Source organism: Artemia sp. Qi Xiang Cuo, chromosome 15 (genome assembly GCF_049724085.1).
Source record: "Artemia sp. Qi Xiang Cuo chromosome 15, ASM4972408v1, whole genome shotgun sequence".
NCBI lineage: Eukaryota > Metazoa > Arthropoda > Branchiopoda > Anostraca > Artemiidae > Artemia > Artemia sp. Qi Xiang Cuo.
The window spans coordinates 20,066,209-20,083,085 of record NC_142808.1 but is presented as its reverse complement, the minus strand read 5'-3'; the positions used below and the strand labels follow the sequence as shown (position 1 = coordinate 20,083,085).

The 16,877-nt window shown below is 35.8% G+C and overlaps 1 protein-coding gene across 1 annotated transcript in view; it reads right to left on the bottom strand.

Moving 5' to 3' along the window:
- Nucleotides 1-16,877, bottom strand: part of Ythdc1 (YTH domain containing 1) — a 74,515-nt gene that overhangs the window by 21,316 nt on the left and 36,322 nt on the right. The window contains exon 7 of the mRNA XM_089101488.1: nucleotides 13,077-13,282. Coding sequence (XP_088957614.1) covers nucleotides 13,077-13,282 — 206 coding nt within the window. The remainder of the gene's footprint in view (nucleotides 1-13,076; nucleotides 13,283-16,877) is intronic.

The following is a 16,877-nucleotide window of genomic DNA, read 5'->3' as shown; positions in this document are numbered from 1 at the left end:
ATTGAACAAATGATTCCTGGACAATTCCTATTGTTCGATACACGGTTAGTCAAACGAGTACCTGAAACTATCCTTTGACAATTGACTCCATTGACAATTTATATGGCAATTGAACAAATGATTCCTGGACAATTCCAATTGTTTGATATACGGTCAGTCCAACGAGTACCTGAGACTATCCTTTGACAATTGAATAAATGATTCCTGAACAAAACCTATCGTTTGATATACGGTTAGTCAAATGAGTACCTAAGACTATCCTTTGACAATTGACTCCTATGACAATTGAAAAAGATTCCTGGACAAAACCTATTTTTTGACATACGGTTAGTCAAAAGAGCACCTGAGACTATCCTTTGACAATTGACTCCTATGACAATTAAACAAATGATTTCTGGGCAATTTCTATTGTTTGATATACGGTCAATCAAACGAGTACCTGAAAGTGAGACTATCCTTTAACAATTGACTCCATTGACAATTTTTATGACAATTGAACAAATGATTCCTGGACAATTCCTATTGTTTGATACACGGTTAGTCAAACGAGTACCTGAAACTATCCTTTGACAATTGACTCCTATGACAATTGAAAAAAAGATTCCTGGACAATTCCTATTGTTTGGTATACGGTCAGTCAAACGAGTACCTGAGACTATCCTTTGACAATTGACTCCTTGATAATTGAAAAAAGATTCCTGGACAATTCCTATTGTTTGGTATACGGTCAGTCAAACGAGTACCTGAGACTATCCTTTGACAATTGACTCCTATGACAACTGAACAAATGATTCCTGGACAATTTCTATTGTTTGATATAGGGTCAATCAAACCAGTACCTGAAAGTGAGACTATCCTTTGACAATTGACTCCATTGACAATTTGTATGACAATTGAACAAATGATTCCTGGACAATTCCTATTGTGTGATATACGGTCAGTCAAACAAGTACCTGAAACTATCCTTTGACAATTGACTCCATTGACAATTTCTATGGCAATTGAACAAATGATTCCTGAACAATTCCAATTGTTTGATATACGGTCAGTCCAACGAGTACCCGAGACTATCCTTTGACAATTGACTCCTATGACAATTTCTATGAAAAATAAACAAACGATTCCTGGACAACTCCTATTATTTGATATATGGTCAGTCAAACGAGTACCTGAGACTATCCTTTGACAATTGACTCCATTGACAATTTTTATGACAATTGAACAAATGATTCCTGGACAATTCCTATTGTTTGATACACGGTTAGTCAAACGAGTACCTGAAACTATCCTTTGACAATTGACTCCTATGACAATTGGAAAAAAAGATTCCTGGACAATTCCTATTGTTTGGTATACGGTCAGTCAAACGAGTACCTGAGACTATCCTTTGACAATTGACTCCTATGATAATTGAAAAAAAGATTCCTGGACAATTCCTATTGTTTGGTATACGGTCAGTCAAACGAGTACCTGAGACTATCCTTTGACAATTGACTCCTATGACAACTGAACAAATGATTCCTGGACAATTTCTATTGTTTGATGGTCAATCAAACCAGTACCTGAAAGTGAGACTATCCTTTGACAATTGACTCCATTGACAATTTGTATGACAATTGAACAAATGATTCCTGAACAATTCCTATTGTTTGATATACGGTCAGTCAAACGAGTACCTGAAACTATCCTTTGACAATTGACTCCATTGACAATTTCTGTGGCAATTGAACAAATGATTCCTGGACAATTCCTATTGTTTGATATACGGTCAGTCCAACGAGTACCCGAGACTATCCTTTGATAATTGACTCCTATGACAATTTCTATGAAAAATGAACAAACGATTCCTGGACAACTCCTATTATTTGATATATGGTCAGTCAAACGAGTACCTGAGACTATCCTTTGACAATTGAACCCTATGACAATTGAAAAAATGATTCCCAGGCAACTCCTATTGTTTGATATACGGTCAGTCAAACGAGTACCTGAGGCTATCCTTTGACAATTGACTCCTATGACCATTGAACAAATGATTCTCAGGCAACTCCTATTGTTTGATATACAGTCAGTCAAACGAGTACCTGAGACTATCCTTTGACAATAGACTCCTATGACAATTGAACAAATGATTCCCAGGCAACTCCTATTGTTTGATATCGTCGTGCCCAAAACCAAAGGGCGTATCTGACACTTTTTACGAAAACGATGTAATGTGCTCCAAAGAGTCATCTAGTAGGGTACTATCCAGTGGGTGCATTTGCAGGGACGTATATTAACACACTTTTGATTTAAAGCATAGGCACCTGGGCGTATCTGAAAACACTGACCAGAACCAAAGGGCGTATCTGAACATACGCCCTTTGGTTGTGGTCACTTTTCGAAGAAAAGATTTAAGTTACAGATACGCCGCAAAAAAACAAGGAAAACTCGAAACACTAATTAGTGAAATTTTCATCAATTTTCGGAGCTTCAAGTTGTTCCACCACCACAGTCGTAAGCTAGGCCTATCATTCTTATGATTCCAGTACTTTGGACATTATAATGTTGGGGGAGAGGCCGGTTTTACCTTACTGATTATATTGCCTAGTGTTAAAACAGACTGATTATGTTGATTATTGTTGACCATGGATACACAACCTTCATTTTGAGAAAAATCCCAAATTGGGCTGCACGAGCCTGGAGCCTGACTTATTTTTACTTTTATTAATCTTTCGCTAAGGGCAATTCTATGAAAACGTCAACCTCGGGGTCAAATTTAAAATTGTCGGAGGAAATATTTGTTTGTGTCTATCTTATTGCAAATTGTCTGAGCTTTATGAATATGCAAGAATCATTTTAATGTGAAAACCGCAATTAAGTTTTTTTTAGGTCAAAGTCGCATGTTTTATTGACATCAGAATTGGAAATTTTACGATTATTTTACGGTTATATGGAAATTTTGAGCCTGACTTATTTTTACTTTTATTAATCTTTCGCTAAGGGCAATTCCATGAAAACGTCAACCTCGGGGTCAAATTTAAAATTGTCGGAGGAAATATTTGTTTGTGTCTATCTTATTGCAAATTGTCTGAGCTTTATGAATATGCAAGAATCATTTTAATGTGAAAACCGCAATTAAGTTTTTTTTAGGTCAAGTCGCATGTTTTATTGACATCCGAATTGAAAATTTTACGGTTATTTTAATCCGATCACCACGGGATTAAAATAACCGCGATTTTGAGTAACGTGGGCTCATATTTAAGCCGTGACATTATTTAATCGATGTCAGTTCATGATTAGCAGTTCTTAGTGGTTTTCTATATGATTCAAACCTGCCTTTCAGAAAAATGCGACAGAAGAAAATTCTCAAGACAGAAGAAGGATTGCAGTATCTGGATGAATCTGACGAGCCAGAAGATATGTCCAACAGTGAAGGTGGTGGTGATCCTTCGTTTCTGCCGTCTAGTGACTCTGAAAGTCCCAGTGAGTTGACACCAGCGCTGGTTGTGAATATTAGTACTGAGCCCCATGCGACAGTTTCAGCTAATTCTGAAGAGAATGATCCTGCAGAGGTAAATCTTATAGGTATCATTTCCTCCAATGAAAGTCTCTTGGCCACGGGTTCGACATCCAAAAGAGCACACAGAAAGGCTCAACGGGTTTCAGGCAAAGAATACGTATCTCCTGCTACTGGAAAGTTTGTGAAGGCGAAAGCGAGGTCTGAAAATCCCTGTAATCACGAAAAATGTAAGAAAGGCTTTACAGACGAGATGTTTAACGGTATGTTTGCGTCGTTTTGGAATCTCGGAAAAGAGGCAGGCAACCACGATCAGCAAAGACAGTTCATCGCTGGGTTGTGTAAACAAGCTCCTAAAAAGCGACATACTGTGTCAGATTCTTCAAGAAGATCTAACAGTCTTGTTTACAGTCTACCGTTCGAAACAAACTACTTTCCAGTTTGCAAGAACTATTTTCTTGGAACTTTCGGAATATAAAAACATTTATACGACGGTGCGTGAAATCAGAGTTTCAAGAACCGAGTACATCAATTGTGAAACCTGATCAACGAAGAAAATATAAAAATTCCAAACGGGTCACAGCAGAACAACTTGGATTTATCCATGCTCACATCAAGTCTTTTCACGCGGTCGAGAGCCACTATTGTCACAAGAGCACAAAAAACTCGATTTGGATGCGAATCTTTCATTGCGGAAAATGTATGATCTGTATAAGGAAAAATGTAAGGAAGAGAAGAAAGTTGCCTTTGCATTAGAAACTTACCGTCTTCAGTTCAAGAAATTCAACCTTGGGTTTCACAGGCCTAAAAAAGACCAGTGTGGACTTTGTCTTAGGTATAACCAGCTCGCAGACAAATCAGAAAAAGATGTGAAGCAGTATGAAGAACACCAGGAAAGAAAGGCCAAAGCACGAGCTTTGAAAAGCGAAATCGTTCGGAAGATTAAAGAAGAAGAGGAGGGCTTTGAAAAGGCTACGTTTATTAATTTTGATCTTCAACGCGTTCTCGAAACCCCGAAAAGGCCAGGTGGTCCTATATTCTACAAGCAAAAGCTTGCTTGTTATAACTTAACTCTATACAATATGAATAGCCACGCTGGATTTTGTAATATCTGGTGTGAAACAGATGGACAAAGAGGAGCAAATGAGGTTGCATCGATAGTGTTTGATGCTGTTTCGAATGACAAAGATCATTCTGACTTCTACTTTGTGTCTGACTCTTGATGAGGACAGAATCAAAATCAATTTTTTTCTGGAATGTGCTTATGGGCAGTCCGCACCTTACATCATGTCAGATCGATTACTCACGTCTATCTGGAAAAGGGGCACACAGAACAAAAGGGGGATAGTATGCACAGTGCCATTGAACAAGCTTCCAGGCATACCTCTATAAATGCTCCAGTTGAATGGAAAAACATTTGCATTTTAGCGAGGCGGAATAACCCGTATACTGTGAGAACACTCGATTATTCCTTCTTCAAGGACTTAAAGAAGCTGACTGGCCAGGTCGTAAAGAACATTAAGGTGAACAATTGTGGAGAAAAAGTTAAGTGGCTTGATATCAAAGTTCTCTGTTACACAGTGGACGATGCGGCTAAAATATTCTATGGCTACGATTACAGCGGGGAATACAAGGCAATTGATGTTGACAAGGTAAAACGATCAGTTGGACAGAGTGGGACAATGTTAAGCTTGATGCCAGCTTACGAGAAAAAGTTGCCAATAAGTGATGCAAAATTTAAAGACTTGCTTTCACTGTGCGAACAACGGCTAATCCATGCAGACTTCCATGCATTCTACCGAAACCTTCCCCATGGCAAAGCCGTGAAGGATGTCCTACAAGACAGTGATATTGACGACGAAAGTGACAACGGAGAGTAATGTGAATTTGTGCCTTCCTTTGATAATTTTATTGAAGCTTTATTGTACTCTTTTTTAATATTTGAAGCAAAATTACACAAACTTATTCAAAAATCAGTTGGTCGTAACTAAAGGAAATGTTTTAGAATGACCAAAACCAAAGGGCGTATCTGGTTTTTCTAGTGTTCTAAGAACTTTTGAGAGTTTTACTGTTCACAAATAGATTTCTCGTTGTGAAGAACCTAAAAATACATTACGACTACGTCATTAGAAAAAAATCTCTTCTTAAAAACAGCTTCACAAACCTTGTTTTTGCTCTCTTGTGAAATTTGTAAAATGTTAGATACGCCCTTTGGTTTTGGGCACGACGATATATGGTCAGTCAAATGAGAACCTAAGACTATCCTTGAACAATTCGACTGGAAAACATTTAACAAATCCTCCTCAACCTTTCAAAGCACCCACGTTTCACAGCCATACTTGACCGCTGTCATTGAACCTGGCTTCCAATACCCTAATCTTAGTTCAAGGACTTAATTTCCCATTCTTCAAAACTTTTTTCAACTGTGAAAAAATTTTCAACTGTGAGTTGGCCTAGGCTATTTTAAAAAAATTAGTATCAATAAATAAATGAAACCCAAAACAAACAAAAATTAAAGAAAAAAACAGAGTCAAACTAAAAAAAAATTGAAATGAACTTACTGAAAAAAATGTGCATTGTCAGTTTAATGTACAAATGCTGATATTTATTCCTTAAAATCTTAATTTATTTTTGATTTCTTAGTTATAAAAATGAAAACATTTAAAAGAATTTTTTCAGTAAAGTACAAATTATATTCTGGCTTTTAGAAAGCATAGGGGTTTAGACCCCTACTTATATTAATTTCCGCTCGTTTTGAGTTTGACTCTGTTATTGATTTTAATTTCTGTTTGTTTTGGGTTTCATTTATTTATTGATACTATTTTGGTACTTGTATGCTTGGTAGATTATTTGATTCTATCTTTGTTCATTTTTGGTTTAATGGAGTTCTTTACTTTTTTTTTTGAAAAACTTATTTCGTGGAAAGTTTTTTTAATTAATTCCTGTTCGTTTTATATTGACATGGTCTTTTTCAGGAAAAATATTGAGCCTCTTCTAAAGTTAAACAACCATCCCTTCCATAAAAAACCTTAAATACCCCCTGGGCATAACTTGCAACCCTTGCCCCTAATCTATGGAGTTTGTTTCAACCCCAAAAGCCTTGTTATATGATATTTATACTATTTTAAATAGAATGGCTATCTAAAAATTTTCTATTCGATGCATTTTGGGACAATACATCATGTGTGTGTGTTGGGGGGGGGGGGGGGGTAGCTGCCCTCCGATCAAATTGACTCTTAAAAGAGCACTAGAGCGTCTGATTACCAATCCAATGAGCCCTCTGATCACTTTCGACTAATAAAAAAAGGCACTAGTCCTCTCAATTTCCAATCGATTGAGCCCTTTTTGAAGCTTCTACGACAAAGCTTTCTATAAAAACCTTATATGTCCGAAGTGCATAACTTACGACCCTTGTCATGAGGGCTATAGGGGAAGGGTTGTCATCCTCAAAGACATAACTTCCAGACCTTTCAACTACGTTGAACAAAATGGTCATATCAAAATGTTTAGGGAAATGATGGGCATGGGGGGGGGTGATTGTCCCTCCGATTACTGTCATCTATTAAAAAGGCCAATAGCCCTCTTAATTTCCAATTGAATTACCCCTTTTTGAAGTTTTTACGACATTTTCTATAAAAAAAAACCTTATATGCCCCCAGGGCATAACTTACAACCCTTACTCTGAGGATTGTGTGTGGGGGGGGGGGGGTTATCATCCTCAAAGACCTAATTTCCAGAACTTTCAACTACGTTGAAAAAGGTGACAAAATGGCTGTATCAAAATTTTAATTGGAGGTTTGGAGGTTAGAGGAAATAGTGGGCGTGAGAGGGGGGTTAGTTGCCGTCCAATCACTTTCTAGTATTAAAAAGGGAACTAGCCCTTCAATTTCCAACTGATTGAGCCCTTTTTGAAGTTTCTACGACAACCCTTTCTATAAAACCTTATATGTTCCCATGGCATGACTTACAACCCTTACCCTGAGGGCTGTCATCCTCAAAGACATAATTTCCAGAGCTTTCAACCACGTTGAACCAAATGGCTATCTCAAAATTTTGATTGGATGTGTTTGAGGAAATGATGGGCGTGAGAGAGGGTTTAGTTGCCCTCCAATCAGTTCTGACTTTTAAAAAGGGCACTAGCCCTTTCAATTTCCAATTGAATGAGCCATTTTTGAAGTTTCAACAACAACGCTATCTATAAAAACCTTATATGCCCCAGGGCATAACTTACAACCCTTGCCCTGAGGGGTGTGGGGGGTTTGTCATCCTCAAAGACATAATTTACAGAACCTTCAATGTTGAACAAAATGAATATCTCAAAATTTTTATTGGATGTGTTTGGGGAAATGGTGGGCGTGAGAGGGGGGTTAGTTGCCCTCCGATCACTTTCGACATTTAAAAAGGGCACTAGTCCTTTCAATTTCCAATCGAATAAGCCCTTATTGAAGTCTCTATGACAGCAATTTCTATAAAAACCTTATATGCCCCCAGGGCATAACTTACAACCCTTGCCCTGAGGGTTGTGGGAGGGGAGGGGGGTTCATCCTCAAAGAACTAATTTCCAGGACTTTAAACTACGTTGAACAAAATACCTATATCCAAATTTTGATTGGATGTGCTTGGGGAAATGGTGGGCGTGAGAGGGGGTTTAGTTACCCTCCAATCACTTTCTACTATTAAAAAGGGCACAAGCCCTTTTAATTTCCAATCGAATGAACCCTTTTTGAAGTTTCTATAAAAACCTTATATGCCCCCAGGGCATAACTTACGACCCTTGCCCTGAGGTCTGTGGGGGGAGGGGGTTGTCATCCTCAAAGATCTAATTTCCAGAACTTTCATTTACTTTGAACAAAATACCTATCTCAAAATTTTGATTTGATGTGTTTGGGGAAATGGCGGGCGTGAGATGGGGGTTAGTTGCTCTCCAATCACTTTCGACTATTAAAAAAGGCACTATCCCTTTCAATTTCTAATTGAATGAGCCCTTATTGAATTTTTTATGACAACGCTATTTAAAAAAAAAAAAATATATGCCCCCAGGGCATAACTTACAACTCTTTCCCTGAGGGGTGTGGGGGTTTGATCATCCTCAAGGACATAATTTCCAGAACTTTCAACTATGTTGAGCAAAATGATTATCTCAAAATTGTGATTCGATGTGTTTGGGGAAATGGTGGGCGTGAGAGGGGGGTTAGTTGCTCTCCGATCAATTTCGACTATTAAAAAGGACACTAGTCCTTTTAATTTCCAATCAAATGAGCCCTTTTTGAAGTTTCTACTAAAAAGATTTCTATAAAAAACCTTACATGCACCCAGGGCATAACTTACAACCCTTGCCCTGAGGGCTCTGAGGGGGTTATCATCCTCAAAGACCTAATTTCCAGAACTTTCAACTATGTTGAACAAAATCGATTTCACAAAATTTTGATTGCATGTGTTTGAGGAAATGGTGGGCGTGTGAGAAGGGTTAGTTGCCCTCAATCACTTTTAATATTAAAAAGGGCACTAGCCCTTTCAATTTCCAATCGAATGAGCCCTTCTTGAACTTTTTACGACAATGCTTTCTCTAAACGAAAAATGTAAAACAACGCGGATATTTCGTTTGGATACAGGCGAAATATCCGCGCTGTTTTACATTTTTTGTTTCTTTTCTCTCCACTGGCCGCAGTCTCGTTTGTTTTTTTGTTTTTTTTTTTTTTTTAATGAGATAATTCTCTTTGCTGGTTTTTATATATATATATATATATATATATATATATATATATATATATATATATATATATATATATATATATATATATATATATATATATATATATATATATATATATATATATATATATATATATATATATATATATATATATATATATATATATATATATATATATATATATATATATATATATATATATATATATATATATATATATATTATATATATATATATAATAACACAGGACGACCCTGCCCCCGCTAGCCTCCGTTTAGTCCTGTATCCGGAGGCGATACACGCTCTATCCGGTGACATACCGTACGACTTGCCACCGGCATTTCTTCTTACCACTTCTTAGAGATATTGTCAACCAATCCTAAGAAAAGTAACGCGGATTCATTCATTTTTTGTTGTCGTATTTGTTATTCGACTTTGTCGTATTTGTTATTTAACTTTGTCGTATTTGTTATTTAACTTTGTCGTACTTGTTATTTAACTTTGTCGTATTTGTAAAAACCCTCGGCATTAGTGCTTTTAGCGCTAAAAAGAGTAAGTTTAATAAAGTGTTTTATTTTTTAGTGATCTTAGTTTATAGAGGTGATTTTGTTTTCTTTATATTATTAGAAATAAAGCACATAGCTTGAAATAGGGATTTTACTTTTTAGTAAGGTACAAATTATGTTCTCGTATTTAGAAGGCATGGAGGGGGGGGGGTCAGCCCTAAACTGCTTAGTTTCTGCTCGTTTTGAGTTTGACTATTATTTATTGCAATTTCTGTTCGCTTTGGATTTCATTTATTTGTTAATGGCGATTTATGGCAGCTTTACGTTTGAAAAATTATTTGACTTTATTTCTGCTCATCTTTGGCTTCATATAAATCTTTAATTTTCTTTGAAAAACCTCTTTGTGAAAAAAAGTTTTTAAAAGTTAATATGAATATAATACTGATAGGGAGATCTAATACTAAAACACAAATAGTCTTTGAAATTCACCAAAGTAGGTATTTAAAGGTTTCTGAGAAGGTTGCAAATATAACGTTAATATTGAAATACAATCGAACATTACTGTATGGTTACTCAGACCACGACTAGTAGTGTCACACTAGTGTTACTAAAAATTAAACTTATTTCCTAGCAATACTACTATTAATATATACAATAACCAAATAAATTAAAAAGAACGGCAAAAAAACCATTTGTTTTAAGATTGACCTCATTGTTCATTGCAATATCTGTTTGTTGAAGGTTTAATAAAGCTTCAGTAAAGCCGAAATGACACTTTAGGGACTGCAATTTAGATCCAGGGGACTTAAAAAATGTCTCAACACAAATCATTTGTGACAATTACTTTGGTTTTAGAGTTTTAAGTTTCAGTTCGTTTATAATAATTTATGTTTATTTTAGGTTTGACATCACATACAAACTAATCCCTCTTACATTGCTAGTAAGATTTTAGGTATCAATTTTCAGTTGGGTATTATATAGATTACCTGAAAAATATGGAATATGTTTTGCGTATTTTTACTATCAGAGATAGCGCTGAAGAGCCATGTAAGTAAAAAGCCATGTGCCTTCCATATACAATTGTTTAGTCACTTTCTTATAAGAAAAATGATCTTCGTAATTTAACTTCGATGACCTATAAAAAATCCTAACGGTTAAGAAATCTTAGTCATAAACAGAAATTCTCCACACATTTAAAATTGAGCAGCCAATGGGAAATTAAGACAAATAAAAATAATGAAGAAAATAAGGAAAAATAGAAATTCTACCAATATTCCAAAGTAAACGTAAAATATACGGTGTAAAACTAAACAGTTCGTCATAACGAACTGTAAGTAAGGAATGACTCGAACCATTAGTAACCAAACTAAAAAAAAAAAAAAAAAAAACAGAAAGAAAAGGAGCTTTCATAACAAATAACACACAAAAAGAATTGAAGCGAAAGAAATTCAAAAGAGTTTATTATTTATGCTGATTCCAAATATAAAAGCTCACTACGGTTTAATGTTATACATCAAACACCAAGAGCTTGTATAAAATTAGCTTGATTTTCAGAAAATGGGGAGAACACATCCAAAAAGGCAAGTGGTCGTAACGAAAATCACACCATTAAATTCAGCATGTTAAAGAGCCCTACTTAGGAGGTTTCAAGCTACTATCTCCAAAAATGTAGAATTTAACATATAATTTTTCCGAAGAAAAATCACAGGTGCGAGTTTATTTGCTGTGGTATTTTAGTAATTTTAATAGTTATGTCACCCAAATCAGTCAATAAAAACAATCACCCAGTCGGCAAACTCCATCCCCCCCCCCCCCAATACATTTGGCTAGTGATGTCTCTGATTGGTACTAGACCAAGTCCACAGGAATTAATTACTTGTATTTTTTAGTCCCAGTCTGTCATCTCTGTGCACTTCCATCATAGAAAAACTCTTCCATAATTACCACTGATTTCATATTTTCAAATTATTTTCTTCAACCTCTATCTTATCCACCTATGATAACTCCATTTTCAAAAACACAAAAAAAGAATTAGTTTAAATAAAAATGCAAAAATAAATACTGTAAAATATTCTACACCATATATTATGCCTATATTTCGGAATGTAAGTTGAATATTACAAATTTCCTTCTTTTCTTCATTATTTCTGTTTGTCATACTTTCTTTTTGGCTGCTCAATTTTGCATATGGGAGCAGGATTTTCAACGTGGGGGCGGGGAGAGAAGGAGGATGAGGAGAAATTTCACGGGAGAGTGCACCTAGTATATATTAGACATCCTGCTCTCAAAGAGTTTTTTTTTATGACGAGCCATTCCAGTTTTATTTTGTAACTGAAACTGATGGCAGGAAAGAAGCATATTTATAAATCATTATTTTTCGCTTTTTACGGGGAGGGAAATTTCCCCTCCCCGTGGGGAGGAAAAAAGGACTTCCCTCTTCTATTTCCTGGTACGTATACGACATTACTCCAACAGCTTTGTTTCTCAGTCAGAACAGAGAAGACAGCGCTAAAGGTAACTTTAATAATGGGCGTTTTAACTTATATGAAATACTTCATTATTTCATGTATTTAAAATTTTAATCAATTAATTAACAAGTGAAAAATTTCACTAGGACTGTTCATATTTCGACCAGTTTGTTTCACTCGGTCAACTACAGTAATAACACTTCTACATATTAAAACCATAACCAAATATAAAAAGGCACCAAAATACGTATTCAAGCCAGAAGTCCGTATGCCTGATGCTCTAAAGTTTCAATATTTAGTTATTATCTTGACCTCATAATTCAATTATTGTCACTTAAATTTATAACTGAATTAATAATTTTGATCATGAAATATTTGATGAATGCTTAAAAATTTATTTAGCCTATTTTGAAAACTACTTACCATCTACCCAAAATAAGTACTTACCTCCTTTGAAAGCCTTAACATTAGAAATCAATTTCTCAGCCTATAGAGGTGACACATAAAAAAAGTTCATGTGAGCTAACCACAAACTAGGATGCAAGTAGAATCAGAAAGACATCCTTGAAAAGGACATAAGTCCTAAGGTTTTTAGGCTAATCACATTTTTAAGTAATAAATAGAAGTCCCTTTTATCTTCTAGATATAGAAGCTCATGTTTCACAATGAAACTGGAGTTTAGTAAGAACTAAGTCCCTTTTTAGAAGAAATAAAAGTAGAAAAGATTATTGGGACAGATATCCTTTTAGGGCGAATCTCAAGAAATTGAAAATTTCTTCAAAAGTAAGTCCATAGTCCTGGGAGGTAAAATCACATTAAGCCACTTAGCACTAACACCAAATGACCTAAGTAGGTCATTGACACTTGTCACAAAAAATCCGTAGTTATACCTCCCAAAATCCCTTCCCCTTGAAGATCCTCGGAAGTGGGAACCTCGACCTCGCTTATTGGGAGGGGGTGGAACATATATTGGGCGGGATCGCACAGCTGGTCTTCTTGCTGCCTCCTTGGCCTTCCGTAATATGGGGGTCATGTCCACGGAGCTGTCTTCTTCAAATAGACGACATAATTCAGCACCAACATGAGGCTCAATCTCCTAGAAGGAAAATTTGATTTCAGACCCTGCCTTTAGTTTTATTCTTTGAACTTCATCGATTTATTTTATTGACAACCTACCGGTAAGTTTTGATTTAATGCTATCGAATTACCGCAAAAGGGATTAGTTAAAGAACCTTAATTAGTGATATTAAATAAGCTGTGAATAGCTTAATCTTAATAATTTCTTAAGTAAATAATAAAAGCTTAATTTAAAGCTTTAGTTTAAAAAGCGCAGAGATCTTTAGTAATCTTTAATTATTGGTTGAAATACTCTTAGTCCTTTCTATTACTATGACTACTTAAAACTCATCCCAACACCAAGCCATAGTCCTCTACTGCTCACTAGTACCTTTTAAAACACACATCTATGCTAGCCAAGGTTGTACTATTCCCCCCCCCCCCAAAAAAAAAAACAAACAAAACATAACCCAATCTATAGAGCATGTAAAAGCTAAGGCTACGTTACTTTGCCTAAAAACATAATACCCATCGGGGTATATGTTTTCTATTTATTTGATGTAAACAACTTGGTTCCTTATATATCACCAAGAGATTGCCATGTAAAAAAACATAATACCCATCGGGGTATATGTTTTCTACTTATTTGATGGTAAACAACTTGGTTCATTACTAGCACCAAGTGATTGCCATGTAAAAAAACATAATACCCATCGGGGTATATGTTTTCTATGTATTTGATGGTAAACAACTTGGTTCCTTAATATCACCAAGAGATTGCCATGTAAAAAAACATAATACCCATCGGGGTATATGTTTTCTATGTATTTGATGGTAAACAACTTGGTTCCTTAATATCACCAAGAGATTGCCATGTAAAAAAACATAATACCCATCGGGGTATATGTTTTCTATGTATTTGATGGTAAACAACTTGGTTCTTTAATATCACCAAGAGATTGCAATGTACAAAAAAATAATACCCATCGGGGTATATGTTTTCTACTTATTTGATGTTAAACAACTAGGTTCATTACTATCACCCAAGAGATTGCCATGTAAAAAAACATAATACCCATCGGGGTATATGTGTTCTATGTATTTGATGGTAAACAACTTGGTTCCTTAATATCACCAAGAGATTGACATGTAAAAAAACATAATACCCATCGGGGTATATGTTTTCTACTTATTTGATGTAAACAACTTGGTTCCTTATATATCACCAAGAGATTGACATGTAAAAAAACATAATACCCATCGGGGTATATGTTTTCTACGTATTTGATGGTAAACAACTTGGTTCCTTAATATCACCAAGAGATTGCCATGTAAAAAAAAACGCTAACAATTGCGACACTGCATTGCATCATTATTTATGCTTGTTGCATTATCACTATCATAAAGGCAAATTTTCCCAACATTAGATGTCTCAAAAACTTCTAAAAGACACACAATTAGCATAATTGTGTGGCTTCTTAACCCTAAAGATGAACACGTTTCATCATTCTTGCTTAAAAATAACTCTCCACGATAGAGGGGAAATTAATTCCGAATTAAGGACCTTAATAGCGTGCTAGCGCCGGGACTGTAACAGCTAATGCCGTAAATTACTTGTTCAAAGTCTTCTTGACAGTAATAATAATAATAATAATAACAATTTTATTTCTTAACCATTCACAAAAGAAGAAAGTGAAGGACCAAAGGAAAGCGAACAGAAAACTACAAAAACGCAAGAAAATTTAACAAAACGAAAACAATTACAGACAGAACAATATTAGGAAGACACAAGAAAATATCAAGATTTAGTAAAAGAGTCATATAAGACGGTTGTTAGGACCAAGGCGGATTGGCACATCATTAATTGGCCCAAAATTAATTGTTTCACAAGTTATAAGTAGAATTGAGAATATTCCGGGAAAGATCTGAAAGAGGTATTAAGCCTTAGAAATAAGAATTCTCATGTGCCAATAACCCAAGGTTATTGTCCTACAAATTTCAAGCGGAAGAAAAAAACTGACTATTTTTCTTTCGAAAAGTTGCTGGGGGGGGGGGGTGCATGGTATTGGATAAAAATTTAAAAAATTAAAAACCAACAAAAAAAAGCCTTCAAGCCATGTACTTCCGTACTTAAGTACAATTTACTTCGAGTACTAGTGTACTCAATTATTTGGTTTGGGAGGGGGGTTATTATATTAGGGGGGTTTGGGAGGGTTGGTTTGGGACCTGGCGTGACTCTGTAAGCTCAGCCAGAGTCGACCCAGCTTTAAATGGGTACCTGGAGAAATCTGGGGAAGGTAAACAGGGAGGGTGTGCGAAAGCAGAGGATGGTTGGCCCCCAACCCCCCTATGCACTTCCTGGCAGTAGGGCCAAGAAACGGAGATCAGCACCACCGGTAGGGACTGTAAAGTCCAATGCCGTATTCTTTACCCTTTTTACCTTTACTTAGTACTGATACTTAATTACAATTATGGTTGAGTAGTTGGTACTTATACTTAAATACTTTTTTAGAGTACTTGACCCAACACTGTATTGTAGGCACTATCGATAAACTTTGTACCTCCAATAACACAGATTTAGAACTCTTGTATATTTTAGTTACGATACGGCGGTGGGGTAGAGGCTATGGGTTCGGTGAGGCCACTCGCCCACTCTTGCTCTCAAACCATGCACACTGATAATCTTTGCGTGAATTTGGTTCGAACTAGAAACCTCACACCTAGATTTCTGATAGAAATTGACAGGGATGAAAGGAATGGGCATTCAAGGGCATAAGATCAATTTTGGTCCTCTAGCCATACCTACTAAATATGTCTATCTTAATTTTGTTCAAACAAGTGCAATAAGCTTTGACTGGGCTCGATTTTGCACTGAGATCGTTTTCGCATGGCATCACAAAAATTCGTCACTAAGTCACGTTTTCTTTTCAGCTTTGAAGCTATTCAGTTGAGGAACCAAAAGAGGAATGAGAAATTCTTTCAAGAATGAACCATACAGCTGCGGAATTCAAATTTTTCAATAATTCATCAACTATGGAATGGCGCCTTACATTATCGGGGTCAACCATCAGTTTCGATTCTAAAAAAGCATTGCAATAGTTTTGCCTCGTTTCCAACCAAATCAATAAAAGTAAGTAAAAGGAAACGAACCCAAAACAACATAATTCCCTTTAACCTATCTTTAACTGCCCTTCAAACCTTTCCCTTAGCCATTCCTGAATAGTCGAAGTGATTGGAATTTATTTCCAACAAGAACAGAGTAAGCCATAGGCCAGTCTCGTTTCGGCATTTCTTTTGGTTGAGATTTTGTTTGGTTTAGATGATGCAGTGGGTTTTGAAATATAGTTATCTCCAACGGGATAAAGTTAGAGATATAGTTATCTCCGTCGGTAGTTTCCACATTAACTTGTAATCAAATAAAAAAACTCAAAAAACATGGTTTTAGGTTGGATATTTTGGCTGTTCAGGCACAGGGATTTGGAATTTTAAATTAGCTCTGTTGATATTACCAGATCTAGTACTATATTACTAACTGTGGCAATCCTAGTCACAATATATTTCTAATCTCACAATGCCATATTAAAATCTGCGCTAATGAAAATCGTTTCAAAAATCAAAAGAGGAAACTAAAAATC